The sequence below is a fragment of the Mastigoproctus giganteus genome, chromosome 2 (assembly GCF_048544385.1).
Source record: "Mastigoproctus giganteus isolate SK-2022 chromosome 2, ASM4854438v1, whole genome shotgun sequence".
In the NCBI taxonomy this organism is placed as follows: domain Eukaryota; kingdom Metazoa; phylum Arthropoda; class Arachnida; order Uropygi; family Thelyphonidae; genus Mastigoproctus; species Mastigoproctus giganteus.
The window spans coordinates 212,599,294-212,621,570 of NC_143576.1; the positions used below are offsets into that span (position 1 = coordinate 212,599,294).

At 37.5% G+C, this 22,277-nt stretch overlaps 1 protein-coding gene across 1 annotated transcript in view; it reads left to right on the forward strand.

The window, feature by feature from the left end:
- The window catches only part of LOC150090042 (muscle calcium channel subunit alpha-1-like), a 1,145,904-nt gene that overhangs the window by 601,598 nt on the left and 522,029 nt on the right, over nt 1-22,277 (forward strand). The window contains exon 20 of the mRNA XM_090389719.1: nt 12,055-12,241. Within this exon, the coding sequence (XP_090245845.1) occupies nt 12,055-12,241 (187 nt within the window). The remainder of the gene's footprint in view (nt 1-12,054; nt 12,242-22,277) is intronic.

Genomic DNA, 22,277 nt, shown 5'->3' on the forward strand with positions numbered 1-22,277 from the left:
CTTTTCTAGAGTTTACATAGGTAAAGAACTCTTCTCTGTTTTTCTTTGCATCTCTGCCAAGGATTTCTCATAATCTGCCTTTGCATGCATAATCTCCTTTGTGACTTGATTACAGACCAGCTTATATCAAATATAGGCTTCCATGTCACCCATTAATTTATAAGTATCCCATGCATTTTTCTTCTCTGCCATATGTCACATTAGCTCCTCTGACAACCATTTAGGCTTAAACCTTGAACAATATTTCTTAGTTGGTATGTAAAGCCTAGTAGCATGCAAGATAAATTCTTTGAATGCTTCCCATTTTGAATTTGCTCTTGGTAATATCATCAGTTGGTCCCACTGTATAGAATTTAAATACTGTCTCAGACCATCGTAGTCGCCTTTATGAAAGCAAAAACCCTTCCCTTTACCCCTGATGGTAGTTACGTCTTTGAGTAAATCCCACTTCAGCACACTGTGATCACTGCCACAGTGTGCTTCCTTTATCTGCAGATTATTAATGCCTGAAGAATCACTATTGATAATCAGATCAAGAGTATTACTCCCTCTAGTTGCCTCCCGAAGATACTGATGTAGAAAACAATCATCCAATAAATCCACAAAATCCTTGCTAGTGTGTGAGCGACCAACTCACAGATTCTACTCAATATCTGGGAAATTAAAATCGCCAATTATAAGACTCTCTGATTTACTGGCCCACTCTATTTCCCTGTACAGTTTTTTATTATACTCATCAGAGTCATTAGGCCTTTAGCACACTCCTACTCTCAATTTTGATCTCCTTTGATGTTTTGAGCAATATCTCAAATTCATCAAATTTATTTACCAAACCCTGGCATTGGTGTACATGCAAGTATACATGTTTGTTATTGTTTGTAATTTGGTTTTTAGGAGCATTAGCAACTAAGGCCATATTGCTCCGGGACATGCGGTGGTCATTCCCTGACCTTTCCGCATCCTCCGTATTTGGTGGTGATGGGCTCGAACTCCGAGTCTAATCAAGAAGCGTGTTCTACGCACGGCTGAACCTTCCCACCTGGCTACGGAGGTGCCCGCAAGTATACATGCACCTGTTCCTATTCTTAGATACCCTAACACAACCCATCTGTTTACTTGTACCGCAATAACTCCCAGCAGTCTCTGAAATATCCTGCATCTTGTTTTCCAGGCTGCTGCTCATTCCAATAGAAGCAATGCAAGTATCACTTTCACCTCTGCCAGTGACTATTTTTAATCTATTAGTCCTTGTATCCACCCAAGCTAGCAATTTTCTGACCTACCTAACATTGCCTCAATAACATCAGCAAACATTCTTGCACCATTTCTATTTAAGTGTATCCCATTTCTGTGGAAGCAGTTCCTTCTGTAACCAGTACAGATCAGGCTGAGAAAAATTCTACCCCTTGAGCCTTGCACAATATTTTCAGGGCCGAATCGATTGACAAGGCTCTCATCATATACTCCCTCCTATTGTGTCTTGGCAGAATTGCAGACACTTTCAAATTCAACCCTAATTCACGGCTTTTTTTCAACAGTGACCTGTACTTGTTAAGTAATTCCCCCAGTCTCCTTCCTTTAGCATTAGCAGAGGCATTTGATGCAAGAAAGCAATAGATGACTTTCATCAGCCGGTGAAATACCACCACTTTTCTTATTGGAGTCTTGAAGTGGTAAAACCCATGTTTAGTCTCTAGAGCAAAGTTTCCGGCATCCCCCTACCCCCATACTTCTCCTTCAACCCATGCACGGTTCTAAGTACTATAGGTTTTGATACCTTTCGTGTTTGGGGTTTTAATAAGAAATAAAAAAAAATAATAATAAATAAAAATAACCACTTCCACTTCACCCCTCTGTTCGTTCGAAATACCTGTCCAGCTGAGCCTTAAACTTATTTAGGCTATCAATTTCCACGACAAGGGATGGACGTCTGTTCCACCAACCAACACCGGCTGGCTAAAGGCAAATTTCCGCACGTCTATCCTACATCTGTCTTTCCTCAATTTGAATTTATGCCCTCTCAGGTGATTATTCTGATCAAGACGAAGAATCCCATCAGCATTGAGCATGCTCAAACCATTCAAGGCTTTATACACATCTATCAGATCACCTCCCTGGGGCCAAGTCTCCAGACACTGTAATTTGCAAAACTTAAGCCTTTCTTCTTAAGAGCACCCCTTTGTTCCATTCACTAATCTTGTTGCCCTTATCTGTACTCATTCCAGCAGCTCTACATCTTTCTTGTAATGAGGCCTCCAGACCTGTATACAGTACTCTAAGTGTGGCCTGACAATTGCCTTATACAAGGGAATAATCACCTCCTTATCCCTGCTAGAAAAATTCCTATATATCATTGACAATACACCACAAGCTACTCTTGCAGCACGTCTCCACTGCTCAGTGAACTTCATATCTGCCTGCACAATTACACCCAGGTCCCTTTCATTATCTACCACTGTCAGTGTAGTACCAGAGAGTTGATACGTTGGTCTGGGGTTGCTGTTTCCCATATGTAGTACTTTACATTTGTCAATGTTAAACTTTATTTGCCACCTCTCAGCCCATCTGCTCAACCTTTGCCGATCCTGTTGCAGCAGCATAGTGTCCTTGACAATCCTGCCAACCTTCATATCGTCTGCAAACTTGGACATTAAGCTTGATATACCATCATCAATATCATTTTTAAATTCAGAAAACAATAATGGACCAAACACTGAACCCTGAGGGACTCCACTAACAACATTAGTCCACGATGAGCAGTGTCCATTGATTACCACTCTCTGTCTTCTCCCCCTCAACCACCCCTTTATCCATAGCAGCAGCAGTTTGCCAACAATGCCACACTGCTCCAATTTGTGCATCAGTCTTCCATGTGCAACAGTATCAATAGTCTTTCTAAGATCGAAGTATATAATATCAAAGTTATTCCCTGCATCCAGTTCTTTTGGAACTGCATCATAGTATCCAATCAAATTGGTCAGGAATGAGCAGAAGCCTGTTTTCCAGGCTTCTGCTCATTTCAATAGAAGCAGTGCAAGAATCACTTTCAGCTATGCCAGTGGCTACTGTTAATCTATTAGTCCTTGTATTCCCCCAATCCAGCAGTTTTTCGACATGCCTAACACTGCCTCAATAGCATCAGCAAACATTCTTGCACCCTTTCTTTTTAAGTGTATCCCATTTCTGTAGAAGCAGTTCCTTCTGTAACCAGTTCAGATCAGGCTGAGAAAAATTCTACCCCTTGAGCCTTGCACAATCTGTCCAGGGAAATGAATTGATCGACAAGGCTCTCATTATATACTCCCTCCTGTCGTGTCTGGGCAGGATTGCAGTCACTTTCAAATTCAACCCTAATTCACGCCTTTTTTTTCAACAGTGATCTGTACTTGTTAAGTAATTCTGCCGGTCTCCTACTCTTAATATCATTAGTGCCAACGTGTACAACTATATCACGTTTTGTGCCCTTAAAAGATGATACCCGCTCTACGACGTCATCAACCTTTGCCCCTGGCAGACATACACTGGTCCTGTTCCACCTATCCTTTTTACAAAGCATGTTCCCCGTTTCCCTGACAATAGAGTCAGCAACAACTACTAGTTCCTGTGGGACAAGCACATTCTGCCTTGGGTGTTGCCGCTGTGTTGCATGATGACCAAGTGCAAGCTCTGGCGTTGATGTTGGCAGCTGAGAGCTTGATAGGCCCCTCACTTTAGATCCTTTGCTGGCATCCACCCTGTCCTTCAAGCTCTCATATAGGCCCATAACAATGCTGAGTTGTCGCCTAATTTCTTTACACTCCTTGCATCGCACACACACAAAGACATCCCCCATGGCAGTATCATGTCCGGTACCCGATTGCTCGACAAACATCATGCAAGCAGTGTATTTTAAAAGCCTGTGATTCAGAGGGCAACTGCCCCCCCTCAGTTCTCCTCTGAGCCACAGCACTCCCATTAGCTTGAGCCTTTTGCTTTGCTGCTCTGGTCTGAGTAATGGTTTTGATTTAATTTCAATAAAATTTCAATTTCAGTACAAAATTATAACCCTAAACTTGTGTCCCAACACAGTTATAATGCTATATATTTTTTTCAGTATCAAATATTATCTACGAGTTCCGTTTATATAACTTCCGTATCAAGTTATGTATTAATTAATTATGTTACATTTGTAATCTAAGTTGTTATATGTATTTAGTTAAAAGTACAATTTAATTGACAATGAAGTTTAACAAAATTAATAGAATTTGCTGATTAATTGACAATATTCTGTACTGTACTGTACTGTACGGTACATTATAACAATGGCGCAAGTTATGAACGGTAAATCTACGGACACTTAAGTATTAATTAACTTCCAAATCTCACTGTCTCAATTCAGAATAAACTAACGATCCTGATCAGGTCATAAGTTACTTATAGAATATAATTTGATATATCAACTAGTCAAAAAAGTGGCTAAATATGGCTAAAAACCTTCTTGTTCAGCTGAGCTGCAACTTGTAGCACGTGGATATGATACCCTTAACGATACTTTTATGCAATTACAACGACGAGTAAAGAATAAATACACCAGATTAATCAGAAAATCACAAAATAATGCTATACTACTAAATTTAAATCAGAAGTTTTAGAAAAACATTAATTTCAAATCAATAAATAAGAAAATCCACTTAGCGGCTTTGAACACGTCTGGCTCCCACTAGCCTCGTCAGCAGATCTCCAAAACATCCAAAATGTCCTGCTCTACTTCAGGAGTCGTAGATCTTGGTCGTCCTCTGCCAGCAGCACAAGGTGTAAAGGTCTCATGTTCACAAAGGCGGCGATGGATACCTTCAAATGTTTTCCTGTCTGGACATCTTCTTTCTGGGAACCTTTCGTGGTACAAACTATGAGCTTTCAGAACATTGCCGTCGCCAAACCGTACATAAAATGCATATCCGGTGCTTCTGATTTGAGTACATGGTGGGAATGGAAAACCACCAGATTCTGTCAGTACTCTGTGGTGAAGGAAATCACCTGTGGTTGATAAGACATTCCGGTTAATAATGCGAACCAAACATTTCCAGAACTATGTTGACATAAAATATTTTTATTGTCTTCATGTGAGGAACTCATTCCTGATATTATGCCGTGTATTTTTGAGACACCCTGTATATGCTAAGTACAGTAATGTTTGTATCAATCTTTTCATATTGTGAAATTCTTCTATTTTGATATAACTTGTTCATTGTATTGAATTATTATTAATTTGTATTGCGTTAAGAAATTATCCTTTAAAAAATGTTCCAAAAGAGGAAAGTCGATTTGGAATGTTGTGTTTTTAATCATAGGTTTACTGAAGACTATTTCTTCATTGAGTAAGACAAAAATGCAGCGTATTTGGTGTGTTAGGAGACTGTCAGTTTCTAAAGAATGTAATTTAAAATGACGCTATTATTCCAAACATAACTGTTATGATCAATATAAAGGAGTGTTCATTGTTACAAAATGAATTAAGAAAACAACGGAACACACTGAAAACGTATCAGTCAAGAATTGTACCTGCTGTAAGTGCAATTATCAAGTTGCACTTTTTTTTCCAGATTTGAACACTTTTGAAAGTAAACCTTCAGTGATGGTGAATTTGTTAAACCTTGTTGTTTTAAAAGTTGTGGAAGAAGTTTATACAAGAAGAAGAATAATACAAGAGTTTGTTAATTTGTCTTGACACACAATTATGTGAAGAGTAGAAGATAGTGGAAAGAATTTGTTTGAACAACTTTTGAAAAACATATAAAACAAATGAAATATTTTAGTGTGGCACTGGATGAGAGTACTGATTTAAATGACACAGCCCAACTCCTTATCTTCATACTTGGAATTAATGATAATTTTGTACCAGTTGTAGATTTAGCTGATCTACAGAGTATGCACGGAACAACTACAGGTGAAAATCTTTTTGAAAAATTTTGCCAATTTAATGAAAAGTTAGGATTAAACATTAAAAACTGGTAGGAGTTACAACTGACAGTGGAAAAAATATGATTGATAAAAATATTGGGCTTATATTTATAGTAACCAAGAAAATGATAGATATTGGAGTTGAACTTGCAGTTGGAATTCACTGCGTTGTGTATCAAGAAGCTCTTTGTGGGAAAGTATTGAACCTCCATCATGTTATGAATTTGGTTATTTCAACCATAAATTTTATAAGATCACATGGGCATAACCATCGTATGTTTCAGTAGTTTCTTTCAAAAATTGAAGTTGAATATGAAGATGTAATTTTACATTGTGCAGTTAGATGAATTAGTCATGGCAAACTGTTATTTTGTTTCTTTAAACTGCGTCATGAAACTGATATTTTTATGACAGAAAAAGGAAAAATAATTATCAAACATGGAATGACTGTTTCTTGCAATTCTTACACACATTTCTAGTCATTTAAGTGTTCTTAATTTAAAACTACACGGGAAAGGAAAATTAGTCTCTGATTTGTATAGTGACATCAAATCATTTCATAATAAGTTGTTATTATTTAAAACCCAAATTGGAAAACCATTTAATTCACTTTGAATGTTGTACCGAGCAAAAAGAGAAACAGTTATTTCCAAAGAATCGTTGCCTCTTGTTATTTGTTAAACATGGGCATAACATAATGTCTTGTTTGAGAATTCATTTACTTCTATGGCTGAAAACTACAATTCCAGCTTGCAACTTGAAATTATTGACCTTCAAGACAAACATGGTTCAAAAAGAAGTACATTGAAAGGACAGAATTTGTGGGATACCTGGTTCCTGGGGCAACGTGACGCCATCACCCCTCTCCCTAATGGATGAATGCACCACTTATCAGGTATATAGGTACATGGTGTCACTGCATTCCCATGGACGGTAATTCAATGCCAGTATGGATAAATGTTGTGAGTTAACAGACTTTGAAAGAGGGATGATAGTGGGTGCCTGACATGGGTCACTCTATCTCAGAGGTGGTACAGAAATTGCACTATTCCCGTTTGACAGTATCAAGAGTGTATCCAGAATATGCCACATCTGGAATAACATTTCATCATGGACAGCACTGTGGGTGTAGAAAGGTGGTGGAAACGTGGCCATCAACATTGTCTCACATTGTTTCAGCCATCCGGAGAGTGACAGTAGCACAAATCACCGCCGACTTCAACGAGGGAAGTGCCAGAGACATCTCCACCAAGACCATCAGGCGATCATTATCTGCAATAGATTATGGGAGCCGCCGACCCACCAGAGTCCCATTGCTAACACCTCGACCCAGAACTACCCTTAACTGTGTGGAAGAACATTGACACTGGCCCATGGATGATTGGAGAGGTCTCCTGGTCTGGTGAGTCCCATTTCCAGTTATTTCAAGTGGACAGGAGGTGCATATCGGAAACCACATGCAGCTATGCACCCGTCATGTCAACAAGGAACTGTTCAGGCAGGTGGATGGTCGGTGATGGTCTGGGGCATGTTCAACTGGCACATGGTGGGACCTCTGGTATGTCTAGATGCATTTATGAATGGTCCAGGTTACGTGTCCATCCTTGCAGACCATCTGCATTCTTTCATGGTCATCGTGCACCCACAGAGAAATGGACTCTTCCAGCAGAACAATGCACGTCCCCACAGAGCCGTGGTGAGTGGAACATGGTTCGAAGAACATTCCACAGATTTTACCACCATCGAATGGTCTCCCCGTTCAACGGACATGAACTCTATGGAGCATCTTCGGGGTTCTGTGGAAAGGTTAGTTTGAGTTTGGATCCTCAATCCGAAATGTTATGGAATTAAGGACAGCGATGCAGCAAGAATTGATGGAAACACCCGTGGAATGCTTTTGAGAATTAGTGGACTCAATGCCTCGCTCTGTGACTGCCCTTATCCTGGCGAAAGATGAGCCTACTCATTACTAGGTAGGTATTCTATGATTTCTGTTCTCAGTGTAGATGGACTGCGAAAATAAACTACTGGAATTCTAAAAGCCTCTCCTATTTGAAGATTTTCTGCTAATAATAGATAATGCCACGAAAATGGTTACTGTGTTCGGATCAAAGTATGTTTGCAAGCAGATTTTTTCATGCATGAAATCAAATAAATATTTAAAAAGAAACAGAATAACAGATAAGCATCTTTATTCTGTACAGTAAACCCCCGCTATTCGCGGGGGTTACGTTCCTGAGAAATGTCACGAATACCGAAAACGCGAATACTGAGTTATGGCTCCCATAGTAATAAAGGGGTTCCGTTCCAAAGTATGAAATATATAAGAAAAACTAGTCTAAAATTTTGCCTATGTATGTATTATATGTACCTTCATAATATGACTATGTACATAGACAGTACATAGTGAAATGCAAGCATATGGCATCCAAATGAAAATAAGAAACAATTTAATATTAAATGTAATATTTATTAGAAATTTCAAACAAATCTCTCAAACCAGCGCCTTTGCTAGCAAAAAAACTTATCCCGCCTGTGCTATCACCAGTTTCGCTAGTTTTGCCTTTTCACGAATGATGTGTGAACTTAACGGAATTTTATTTTGAGTTCGGTCTTCTATCCACAGATTTAAAGCCTTTTCCATTTTTTCTAATTTAACATCACGAGTTACAGAGCAAATTTTTGAAGCAATTAGCGCGTTTTCACGGACACTACGGCGTATTTTTTCTTCCGATTTTTTGATTGATCCATTGACTCATTGATTTTATAATGTTTTGCCACTGAGACACTTTCACCATTAGAAATTTTATCTAATAACTCAATTTTATTCGCTAATGTCATCACCTTCTTTGATATTTTCACATTTCTCTTGTTATTCGTAGCCATATTTTTGTAGGGGTTAGAAAGAACTTGTCTACAATAAAGTCACTTTGTTCCGTTAACACACTCGAAAAAGTCTGTTTTACACTGCAGAACGGTAGATTTATCATTTTTTAAGATATCAATTTATAAATTGATAAATTTATTCAATTTATAAGCATATAAATTAAAAGCAAACGACGAAACCTTCCATGACAAGCGCATAACACATACCGAACAAGGATTAGCGAGAAACATCCACGCTCGCGATTTTGTCACCCCTCTTCCCCCACCCACTGAGCGCTGTTTTGACCGGGAAAGATAATTTTAGCCACGCCCATGTTTTTTTATGGCGGAAAATATTCACGGCGCATTAAAATTCACATTTTTTTAGGTTTCATTTTATATTAAATCGGCGATCGCGAATACAGATACCGCGAATAGCGGGGGTTTACTGTATTGTGAATTGGCGTCCCAAATTTTCAACCAAATTTTGAACAATTATTTAAAAATATCCAGCCTCAGTCAACTCATTAAATGTTGTTTTGCTCAGTAAATGTTATTGTGTATTGTACTTAATAAAATTTTCCAAATTTCCAATTTTAGGTGTATCATTATATTTATTTATTCACCTTAATATTGAAAAACAGTGAACCTTTCAGGTTGTAAATTTTCTAAAGTGAGCATTTAAAAACAAAAGTGAAGTATTTAAAAAAAAGAAGTTATATTTATATAATTTTAATAAAATCTAAAAAATAAATCAGTGACATAGATTTGTTGCACATAAGTGTTGTGAATTTGAATTTTTTATATAAAACCTGATAATGAAAAATTATAACATGAAAACAGAAACAAAACTTCCTTTTACATGTAACAAGATAAGGAAAATGTTACATGCTAATTTTTCTTGAATCACTCAGTGTGGGCCACAAAAAAAAATCTAACTTTGAATGTGGTCCCAGTATGGAAAAAGGTTGGACACAACTGGTATAAGGCAATGGTGTGGCCACATCTTGTGTATTTCATCACATTTTAGGAAGGCTGTAGAGCTGCTGGAATGAGTACAGACAAATGGAATGAGATTTGTTAGGGGGACAAAAGGGCGATCAACGAAGGCTCCTTCAGTTCTGCAAATTGCAGCATCTGGAGACTAGGCAGATGAGGTGATCTGATTGAGGTCTAAGTCATTGAATTGATTGACCAAGCTCAATGCTGATGGAATTATTTCTCTTGCTCAGACTACACACAAGGGGGCACAAATTCAAATTGAAGTATGGGTGCAGAATATATGTGTGGAAGTTTGCCTTTAGCCAGCTGGTGGTTGATTGTTGGAACTAACTTCCATCTGTTTTTATGGAAGTTGATAGTTTAAATAAATTCAAGAATTTATAGGAGGGAATGAATAGGTGAAATTGGGAGTGCCTTTTTTTTTTTTTTTTTTGGCCAATGCTGTATAAGCTTTCTTTGTTGAATCATTTGCTGCTACTAATGCTGATCACTTTGACACTTATTTATTGTATGGCAGCATTCATTTTCTGTCTTAGTCTCATGATTGATAGTCTGCATTTTTATTAAGCTGTTGTGCAAATAACTTTCTGTTGAAAGTTTGCTTCATGTTTAACTCCATCTATGTGGAGTACTTGTTTTTTTATTATTTCTCTATATACCGATGGGCCAAAACATTATGACCACATACCTAATGTGATGTTGGTCCTCCACGTGCAACTAAAACAGCTCGTACCTGGCAAGGCATGGATGTACAAGATTTCTAAACGTGTCTTGTGGTATCTGGTACCAACACGTAACCAGCAGATCCTTTAACTCCTGTAGGATCTGTGGTTCAGACGTCGCAGATCAGAGTTGCTATTGAAATGCTGCTTCATTCCTGAGTTCGAAAAATATTGCAAAAACAACAACATTCCTTTCAAGATTTTGCTTCTATTAGATAATGCTCCTAGACATATTATGCATCTAGACGCTTCTAGATGATTTCAATTGGAACATGAGAGTCATATTTCTACCACCAAACACAACTTCACTCATCCAACCTATGGATGAGGGTGTTATTTCGAATTTTAAAGCATACTACTTATGCACAACATTTGCTCAGGCATTGTCTGCAGTAGACGGTGAGAAAAATTTTACTTTGAGACTTTTGAAAATCTTACAATATTTACCACACCATCTTAGACATTAATAAAAGCCTGGGCGGAAATTACTAAAAGTTGTTTAAATGGTGCATGGAAGAAAATATGCCCACGGCATGTAAAAGGCTTCAAAGGATTTGAAAAAGACGAATCATATGTAGTTGTGATTTTAAAGGTTCTAGAGCTACTTCAGTTGGAGGTTGATGCCAAAGACGTGGAGGAGTTGATAGAGGAAGAAGAGAAGGAATTATCTAATGAAGAACTTATTGACTTGCAGGCACTGATAGTGAAAGAAGAAAATGCTGATGAAGTTCAAGGTGAACCAAATGAGGAGCCGAGACACTTCATCACCAGAGAGATGGCAATTGCATTTTGTGAAATTGTATCGGCAATGGCAAGGTTTGAGAAGATGGATCCTGACAGTGAACGATTCTTAAAAGTTAACAGAGGGGTGAATGATATGCTTGCTACAAAGAAATCTATGATGAAAAGAAAAAAGCCACCGTCCAGTCAGTCATCCATTAATATGTTCTTTCGTAAGGTTGAGTGGCTTCTAAATCTCCACAGCTCCCAACCTCCACAGTGGCATACTTATCAGCTGAAGACGTCGATTTTGGCAACGAGGTTTGAGAGGCACGCTTTTGTAAATAAATACAATAAATAATTCTGTTTACACGTTTGTAGAACATTTTCTTTTTTGATTCAATCAATTCAGCGAGCACAGTTGTGAGTGCTGCACAAGCACGAGGAATTTCCCTGATTTTCGTAGCGTTCCGCGAAACACAACCCTTTTGTAAGTCAGGAAGTTCCTGTACTTACTGATTGTAGTAATCTTATAGTGTGCGTGTGCATGTGTGTTGGTAATCAGTAGTTGGTAAGGTGTGTAGCAAAAGTAATTGAATAGCAAAGAATTGTATTTTTATTGTATGTAATTTTACGTATGGTCATTTTGAACAGTTTTTCAGATAAGTTGAACTGTTATTATTATTTTTTTTTTATGTAATGTGCTTTACAATTTTTACTACCGTGCTTAATTTGATTTTTAAAATAATTAGTTCCTATTTAAATATAATAATATAAATATTTCAAGAAATGTCTGTTTAACTAGAAGAGGGAGATGAAGAAGAGGAGGAGGAGGAAGAAGAGGAAGATGAAGATGAAGCTGATGAAGAGGGTGAATCACAGTCTGTGTCCACTGGAGCCCGTCCACGACGTATGTCAGAGATGAACATACAAACAAAAGTTCTTCCCATTCCAAAATATAGCTCATTTTTTATATTCTCACCTACAAACAAGTATGTAACAAGGATTAAATTATAAGTGCTGTTTTATTATCATTTATAAATTTATATAATACACTTTTCTCTGAGATCATATAACACAAAAATTGTCTATTATAATGTTTTTTTTCACTTGAGATTAGCATTAGCATTAGTAGAGGCATTTGATGCAAGAAAGCAAGCTTATGCAGCATCAGCCAAAAAAAAAAAAAAAAAAAACCCACTTCCACTTCACCCCTCTGTTTGTTCAAAATACCTGTCCAGCTGAGCCATAAACTTATTTAGGTTATCAACCTCCACCACAAGGGATGGACATCTGTTCCACCAACCAACCACCCACTGGCTAAAGGCAAATTTCCGCACGTCTATCCTACATCCGTCTTTCCTCAATTTGAATTTATGCCCTCTCAGGTGATTTTTCTGAGCTAGAGGAAGAATCCCATCAGCATTGAGCATGCTTAAACCATTCAAGGCTTTATACACCTCTATCAGATCACCTCGCTGGTGCCTAGTCTCCAGACACTGTAATTTGCAAAACTTAAGCCTTTCTTCGTAAGAGCACCCCTTTGTTCCATTCAATAATCTTGTTGCCCTTCTCTGTACTCGTTCCAGCAGCTCTACATCCTTCTTGAAATGAGGCCTCCAGACCTGTATACAGTACTCTAGGTGTGGCCTCACCATTGCCTTATACAATGGAATAATCACCTCCTTATCCCTGCTGGAAAAATTCCTGTATATCATTGACAATACTCCATGAGCTACTCTTGCAGCCCGTCTGCACTGCTCAGAGAACTTCATATCTGCCTGCACAACCACCCCCAAGTCCCTTTCATTCTCTACCACTGTCAGTGTAGTACCACAGAGTTGATACGTTGCTCTAGGGTTGCTGTTTCCCATGTGTAGTACTTTACATTTGTCAATGTTAAACTTCATTTGCCACCTCTCAGCCCATCTACTCAACCTTTCCAGATCCTGTTGCAGCAGCATTTTGTCAGTAGTGTCCTTGACAACCCTGCCAACCTTTGTATCGTCTGCAAACTTGGACATTAAGCTTGATATACCATCATCAATATCATTTATAAATACAGAAAACAATAATGGACCCAACACTGAGCCCTGAGGGACTCCACTAATAACATTAGTCCATGATGAGCAGTGTCCATTGATTACCACTCTCTGTCTTCTCCCCCTCAACCACCCCTTTATCCATAGCAGCAATTTGCCTCCAATGTCACACTGCTCCAATTTGTATAGCAGTCTTCCATGTGCAACAGTATCAAAAGCCTTTCTAAGATCCAAGTATATAATATCAAAGTTATTCCCTGCATCCAGTTCTTTTGTGACTGCATCATAGTATCCAATCAAGTTGGTCAGGCAAGACTTCTCCTTAACAAAACCATGCTGTGTCTGAGCTATAACTGAAGTCTTGTCTAAATGATCCTGCAGTGCTTCTTTAACCAGTGCCTCCATTAATTTTCCTGGCACAGAAGTTAAGCTCACAGGTCTATAATTACTTGTGTCAGCCTTTGATCCTCCTTTGTGAATTGGGGTCACATTTGCACATTTCCAGTCTATGGGTACCTCCCCTGAGTCCAAGGAAGCTCTCATAATTGTGGCTAAGGGTTTGCTTACTTCCTTTGCTGCCTCCTTTAATATATCTGGATAGATCCCATCCACCCCGGGTGCCTTTCTTGTGTTTATCTTCAACAGTTTCTCCTCCACTTTACTCCCAGTTATTTCAAGATTCTGTAGCTTACTGCTAGAGTTGAATACACCTCTGGCATTCCCCTTGCTGAATAACTCCTCATGTGTGAATGTCGATGCAAAATATTCATTTAGTTTGTTAGCTACCTGAGCAGGATCATCAACAGTTGACCCATCAATATCAAGTGGACCAATCTGATTCATCCCCTTCCTTCTAGCGTTTACATAAATAAAGAACTCTTTGCTGTTTTTCTTTGCATCCCTTGCCAAGGATTTCTCGTAATCTGCCTTCGCCTGCCTAACCTCCTTTGTAACTTGGTTGCATATCAACTTGTATCTATTAGCATTAGCATTAGTAGAGGCATTTGATGCAAGAAAGCAAGCTTATGCAGCATCAGCCAAAAAAAAAAAAAACCCACTTCCACTTCACCCCTCTGTTTGTTCAAAATACCTGTCCAGCTGAGCCTTAAACTTATTTAGGCTATCAACCTCCACCACAAGGGATGGAAGTCTGTTCCACCAACCAACCACCCGCTGGCTAAAGGCAAATTTCCGCACGTCTGTCCTACATCTGTCTTTCCTCAATTTGAATTTATGCCCTCTCAGGTGATTTTTCTGAGCTAGAGGAAGAATCCCATCAGCATTGAGCATGCTTAAACCATTCATTAAACCTATCATAGGCTTCTGTGTCATGTGTTAATTTTTAAGTATCCCATGCATTTTTCTTCTCTGCCATATGCCTGATTAGTTCATCTGACATCCATTTTGGCCTAAACCTTGAACAATATTTCTTAGTTGGTATGTAAAGCCTAGTAGCTTCCAAGATAAGTTCTTTGAATTCTTCCCATTTTTCGTTGTTTAATAGTGGTTCAGTGCAGTACTACATTGAACAGTTCGAGAAACGTCATGTCCTTTAGCTGCTGATCATTTTCATGAACATAAATAGCAAAATTTTTAATCTCTCCAATGCTTTTAATGAGAGAAAATCATATGAAGAGCAAAAAATAAAAGAATTTGAATAATTAGCTTAATGACAGTGGTTGTTTAGAAAAATAATGGTGATAGTGTCAACAAATGTTTGGCTTTAATGAAAAAGTGAAATCCATTAAACATGCTGCTTTTAATGAGAGAGAGAGAGAGAGAGAGAGATGAAATTCATTGAAGTTGTATAGCCATTGACACAAAAGTTTTTTTAGTCTTTTTAATTCGTACAGCTGAAATTGAATGAAAAATTAAAAATTTTCAGAAATATATGGTGAAATAATGGTAATATTTCACCATGCATTAAAAATCCTCCTGCAACAATTACTGTACACATTTTCTATTAATTATTCAATACTCTTGGAAAAATCACAAAACACTTTGCTGATTTTTGTAGATGTCATGCGGTTGAAATACCTTTATTATTCTAAGTAATTTCATTCAAAAAATAAATAAAATAAATAAAATAATAATAAATAAAATAAAATAAAAATACAGAAACAAAAATGAGATTATTTACAATTTTCAAAACAGCAGTACCAGTCCTAATATATTTCCATCCTTGGAACAGTAGCCAGTCACTAGGGCAACACAGTGAATATTTTCAGTGTATGCCCTGCATAAAATCAGTTTCAATTACATGAACATGTTTCTATTGAAAAGATTAAATTTTCACTATTTAAGTCTCCTTAGAAATGACTGTCTGTATGTCATCCAGAGAACTACAGTGCATCTTTAAATGTTTAAAATCACAATTAACAAAATTATTGTTTTTTTAAATCAAATTTATATGAAGTTCTCCTCACTGAATCCAAATATAGAGCTTCTTGGTAAAATAGATGATGATTCTATTTACTTTATGTAATTTAACTTTACACGAATAAAATTTTGTTTTTTATGTATTTAAACCTTTTCATTTCCTGACATGCATTTTCACTGTGAGGTACAAATTTTATTAACCTCATCAGTTTAAAGATTAAATTTACTAGCCGCTTCTTAAGCCTCTGTTTAAGTTAGCCAGTTGGTCAGCTTCAATAGGGTAAAAGTTGACTTTTTCCGAAGGTTTAGATCTCTGTCAGGTCATGGTTCAAGTTCACACCTGCCTTCTTGGCCAGTTCTCCTCTACTTTAGTTCCTTTGTTCAGGTGCATGGTTAGAAAACTGGTTTCTCAGCATTGGTTATTAAAAATTTACCTGTTTTTAAATTACATTGTTCATCCATCATATTTAAAACTATTGACTGTGTTTTGTACCTACACCTATAGAAATGAAGTTCTCAGTACCTTCCTGTCATACCCTAATTCAGTGGTTCTCAAACTTTTTATGTTAGTGGGCCAATATTGATGAAAATACAAATATAAATTATGGGTGAGCTGTATATTGGATTAATGCTGTGATATCACTATCCTTCCTTGCACGTTGTAACGAGAAGAGTTTGCAGGTGCATCTTGTTGGGATTTTCACAGTACATACCTGTCAAATAATTATTTTCTGAAAACCAGTTCCCTCTGTTTTTCTCCATACTTGGAATCAGCCATAAAAAATTTTACCGTGAAATTCGGTTAACAGGAAATATTTGTGAAAGTCCTGCACATTTCATAATAACCAGTTTACACTTTAATTAGGTCACAAGTCTTATGATTCTATAAAATTTGAACAAAGATTTTCTTCACATTTATTCATAACATCATAAAAATGGTCATGGGCTGCACTTTGTTAACACTTAACCTAATTCATAGTTTCTACGTGATTTGAGATCAGTTGTGGGTGAGTAGTGTAATTAATTTGGTTTAAAATGAAACTGGATGGCAATAGTCATCCACACAACCACTCTTGTTATGATTCCACCTTTTATTTCAAAGTGCAGCATTCTTGTTCATTGCATAATCATGCAATGATTTTATTCAGATCTCATTATTATTTCAGTATCAGTTTTGATTCTGGAGTTCATTTCTTTTTGCGATGTGATCATTAGTTATTTTATTTATGTGAATAGATGTTTCCATGTCACATTGTAAAAGAATTAATGTATATGAATTTTAGTGCTGGGATTAAAACGCAACTGTTAAGAGTGGATTGATGAATATACAGATTATGAACTGAATAGATACATAGCTTATGAACTGAATGGGGGGGATAGATGCATTGGGTAATTCAGCTGCACTTAGCTTGGTCATTAAACAGAGGCCTGGACCACAGCCAAGAGTACAAAAAAGAAAATGATAGGAAAAACAGACTCAGTGAAGTATTATGTCCTAGGGACTCATGCTGACTTTTGATACTCCTAGAACTTAAACTGAATAATAATGAAGATGTAGACAAAATGATAAAGGCGATATTTTGGATGTTGTAACCACGATTTGTTACAAACAGACACTGTAAAACATTTTTTTTTTCAGTAACTGGTTGTATTTTCCCAGGTTATACGAATATGTATGTAAACTGTTTGAGACTGAATCAAAATAATTATCTTCTCTCATGAATAAAATTCAGTTGAATGATCCTATATATATATATATATATATATATATCTCATCCAATGGTTACATTTTTTCTAAATCTTTACTATTCTGAACATAATAGTAGTATTTTATAATGTAAAACTTGAACAAAAATTTGCATCTTCCTAAGTTTTCTTTTTTAACTTGCATTGCTGTTTCTGCATCTTTACTGCAATAAAATGCAATGCAGTTATTATTTTTGGAGAATAGTGAAAATATAAACAATTAACTGGGTTAGATAAAATCTCTCTTTTAATTTCTGGAAGGAATACAGATAATTCTAAGATGTTTCATGGTATTCGATGTACAACCACTTCAGGCAGTGAATTACTTTCTTTATTTTAATGAATGTGTACGTGCGAAGTTGAAGTGTAATAAGGACAACAATTCGTTCACTGAAGAAGACGTAAACACGAAGTATCACAAAATGTCTGAAAATCATTTGTATTCCTTCAAGAAATCAAAGACAGAGTTCATTCTACTCAAGTCAAAGTGTTTAGATTTTCACTATTTTTCATTTTGATTTCCTTTCAGCCTGTACTGCTAAGAAAAAGTTCATCAGTTTTTCAAAAAAACATTTATTCAAAATCTATAGCCTAATATACATATGCAGGAAACAAAAATCTTTTTTTATTCTTCAACTTAAGTTAAATTGAAAATGGCCTTAGCTTTTCTGTTGATATTACTCTCTTGAAATTTTTCAGCCTTTGATAATCTGTGTAGCATGACTGTTTTCTACAGCAACATGTTCGAGAGGCAACCAGAGGGAGTAATACTCTATCTAATTATCAGCAGTGATTCTTCATGCATTAAGAATCTGCACATAAAGGAACCAATAATTGGCAGTGATCACAGTGTACTAATGTGGAATTTACTTAAAGATGTAACTACAATCAGGAGTAAGGGGAAGGGTTTTTGCTTTCGTAAAGGTGACTACAGTGGTCTCAGAGTTTTTAAATTCTATACAGTGGGATCAACTGATGATGATACCAACGTGAATTCTAAATGGGAAGCCTCCAGGGACTTAATCTTGGAGGGTACTGGGCTTTTCATACCAACTTAGAAATACTGTTCAAGGTTTAGGCCTTGAACAGTATTTATAAATTTATTTAGACTATAAATAAATTATTAAATACATTTATAGCCTAAATAAATTTAGGCTATCAACTTCCACAACAAGGGATGGAAGTCTTTTCCACCAACCAACTACCCGCTGGCTAAAGGCAAATTTCCGCACATCTATCCTACATCTGTCTTTCCTCAATCTGAATTTATGCCCTCTCAGGTGATTATTTTGAGCAAGAGGAAGAATCCAATCAGGATTGAGCATGCTCAAACCATTCAAGGCTTTATACACCTCTATTAGATCACCTCGCCGGTGCCTAGTCCCCAGACACTGTAATTTGCAAAACTTAAGCCTTTCTTCGTAAGAGCAACCCTTTGTTCCATTCACTAATCTTGTTGCCCTTCTCTGTACTCGTTCCAGCAGCTCTACATCCTTCTTGAAACGAGGCTCCAGACCTGTAATTTATATGTTTATAGACCAGACCTGTAATTTATATGCATGAGATGCATATAAATTAACACGTTACACAGAAGCCTATTGTAGATATAAGATAGTTTATAATCAAGTCACAAAGAAGGTTAGGCAGGCGAAGAAAGGCAGATTACTAGAAATCTTTGGGAAAAGAACACAAAGAAAAACAGCAAAGACTTTACTTATGTAAACTATAGAAGGAAGGGGATGAATTAGATTCATCCACTTCACATCAATGGTTTGACTATTGATGATCATGCTCAGGTAGCTGATAAACTGACTGAGTATTTTGCATTTAATTTCACACAAGAGGAGTTATTCAAGGACGGGAATGCCAGAAGTTTATCAAGCTATAACAGAGAGCTAAGTGATTTTGTAATAACTGAGAGCAAAGTGGAGGAGAAATTGTTGAAATAAACATAAGGAAAACACCTGGGGTGGATGGGATCTATCCAGTTAGCATTAGTAGAAACATATGATGCAAGAAAGCAAGCTTACGCAGCATCAGCCAAAAAAAAAAAAAAAAAACCCACTCCCATTTCACCCCTCTGCTTGTTCGAAATACCTGTCCAGCTGAGCCTTAAATTTATTTAGGCTATCAACTTCCACAACAAAGGATGGAAGTCTGTTCCACCAACCAACAACTCTCTGGCTAAAGGCAAATTTCGGCACATCTAACCTACATCTGTCTTCCCTTAATTTGAATTTATGCCCTCTCAGGTGATTATTCTGAGCAAGAAGAAGAATCCCATCAGCATTGAGCATGCTCAAACCATTCAAGGCTTTATACACCTCTATTAGATCACCTCGCCGGTGCCTAGTCCCCAGACACTGTAATTTGCAAAACTTAAGCCTTTCTTCGTAAGAGCAACCCTTTGTTCCATTCACTAATCTTGTTTCCCTTCTCTGTACTCGTTCCATGAGCTCTACATCCTCCTTGAAATGAGGCCTCCAGACCTGTATACAGTACTCAAGGTGTGGCCTGACCATTGCCTTATACAAGGGAATAATCACCTCCTTATCCTTGCTAGAAAAATTCCTGTATATCATTGCCAAGGCACCGTGAGCTACTCTTGCAGCCTGTCTCCACTGCTCAGAGAACTTCATATCTGCCTGCACAATTACCCCCAGGTCCTTTTCGTTCTCTACCACTGTCAGTGTAGTACCACAGAGTTGATATGTTGCTCTGGGGTTACTGTTTACCCTATGTAGTACTTTACATTTGTCAGTGTTAGACTGAGAGGTGGCAAATGAAGTTTATCTGCTCAACCTTTCCAGATCCTGTTGCAGCAGCATAGTATGTCCTTAACAACCCTGCCAACCTTTGTATCATCTGCAAACTTGGACATTAAGCTTGGTGTACCATCATCAGTATCATTTATAAATAAAGAAAACAATAATGGACCCAACACTGAACCCTGAGGGACTCCACTAATAACATTAGTCCATGATGAGCAGTGTCCATTTAACACTCTCTGTCTTCTCCCCTTCAACTATCCCTTTATCCATAGCAGCAATTTGCCTCCAATGCCACACTGCTCCAATTTGTGCAGCAGTCTTCCATTTGCAACAGTATCAAAAGCCTTTCTAAGATCCAAATATATAATATCAAAGTTATTCCCTGCATCCAGTTCTTTTGTGACTGCATCATAGTATCCAATCAAATTGGTCAGGCAAGACCTTCCCTTAACAAAACCATGCTGTGTCCAAGCTATAACTGAAGTCTTGTCTAGATGATCCTACAGTGCTTCTTTAAACAGTGACCCCATTAATGTTCCTGGAACAGAAGTTAAACTCACAGGTCTATAATTACTTGTGTCAGCCTTTGATCCTCCTTTGTGAATTAGGGTCACATTTGCACATCTCCAGTCTATGGGTACCTGCTCTAAGTCCAAAGAAGCTCTCATAATTATGGCTAAGGGTTTGCTTACTTCCTTTGCTGCCTCCTTTAATATGACTGGATAGATCCCATCCACCCTGGGTGCCTTTTTTATGTTCATTCTCAACAATTTCTCCTCCACTTTCCTCTCAGTTATTACAAAATAATCTAGCTCACTGCCAGAGTTTACTTCACCTCTGGCATTCCCCTTCCTGATTAACTCCTCATGTGTGAATATAGATGCAAAATGTTGATTTAGTTTGTTAGCCACCTGAGCAGGATCCTCAACTGTTGAACCATCAATATCCAGTGGACCAATCTGATTCATCCCTTTCCTTCTAGAGTTTACATAGGTAAAGAACTCTTTTCTGTTTTTCTTTGCATCCTTTGCCATGGATTTCTCATAATCTACCTTTGCTTGCCTAATCTCCTTTGTGACTTGGTTACAGACCAGTTTATATTTATCATAGGCTTCCACGTCACCCATTAATTATATGTATCCCATGTATTTTTCTTCTCTGCCATATGTCTCATTAGTTCATCTGACATCCATTGGGGGTGCCTCCGTAGCCAGGTGGGAAGGAGCAGCAATGCGTAGCACATGCTTCTTGATTAAACCGGGGTTCGAGCCCATCACCATCAAATACGGAAGATGCGGAAAGGTCAGGGAATGACTACTGCATATTCCCGGAGCAATATGGCCTTAGTTGCTAATGCTCCTAAAAACTAAATAATAATAATAACAACAACAACAACTGACATCCATTTAGGCCTAAACCTTGAACAATATTTCTTAGTTAGTATGTAAATCCTATGGCCTTAGTTGCTAATGCTTCTAAAAACCAAATAACAACAACTGACATCCATTTAGGCCTAAACCCTGAACAATATTCCTTAGTTGGTATATAAATCCTAGTAGCTTCCAAGATAAGTTCTTTGAATGCTTCCCATTATGAATTTGCTGTTGGTAACATCATCAGTTGTTCCCACTGTATAGAATTTAAATACTGTCTCAGACCATCGTAGTCGCCTTTACGAAAGCAAAAACCCTTCCCTTTACCTCTGATGGTAGTTACCTCCTTGAGTATATCCCACTTCAGCACACTGTGATCACTGCCACCCAGTGGTTCCTTTATCTGCAGATTCCTAATGCATGAAGAATCACTACTGATAATGAAATCAAGAGTATTACTCCCTCTAATTGCCTCCCGAACATGCTGATGTAGAAAACAATCATCCAATAAATCCACAAAAGCCTTGCTAGTGTGTGAGTGACCAACCCACAAATTCCAGTCAATATCTGGGAAATTAAAATTCCCCATTATAAGACTCTCTGATTATAAGATTATAAGACTCTCTAAGACTTGTGAAGTACTGTTGTAAAACTGCATCCCTCTGCAACCAATAGTTCTCTCATAATTGATATTTAATTTTGTACCAGAAGTTTGGA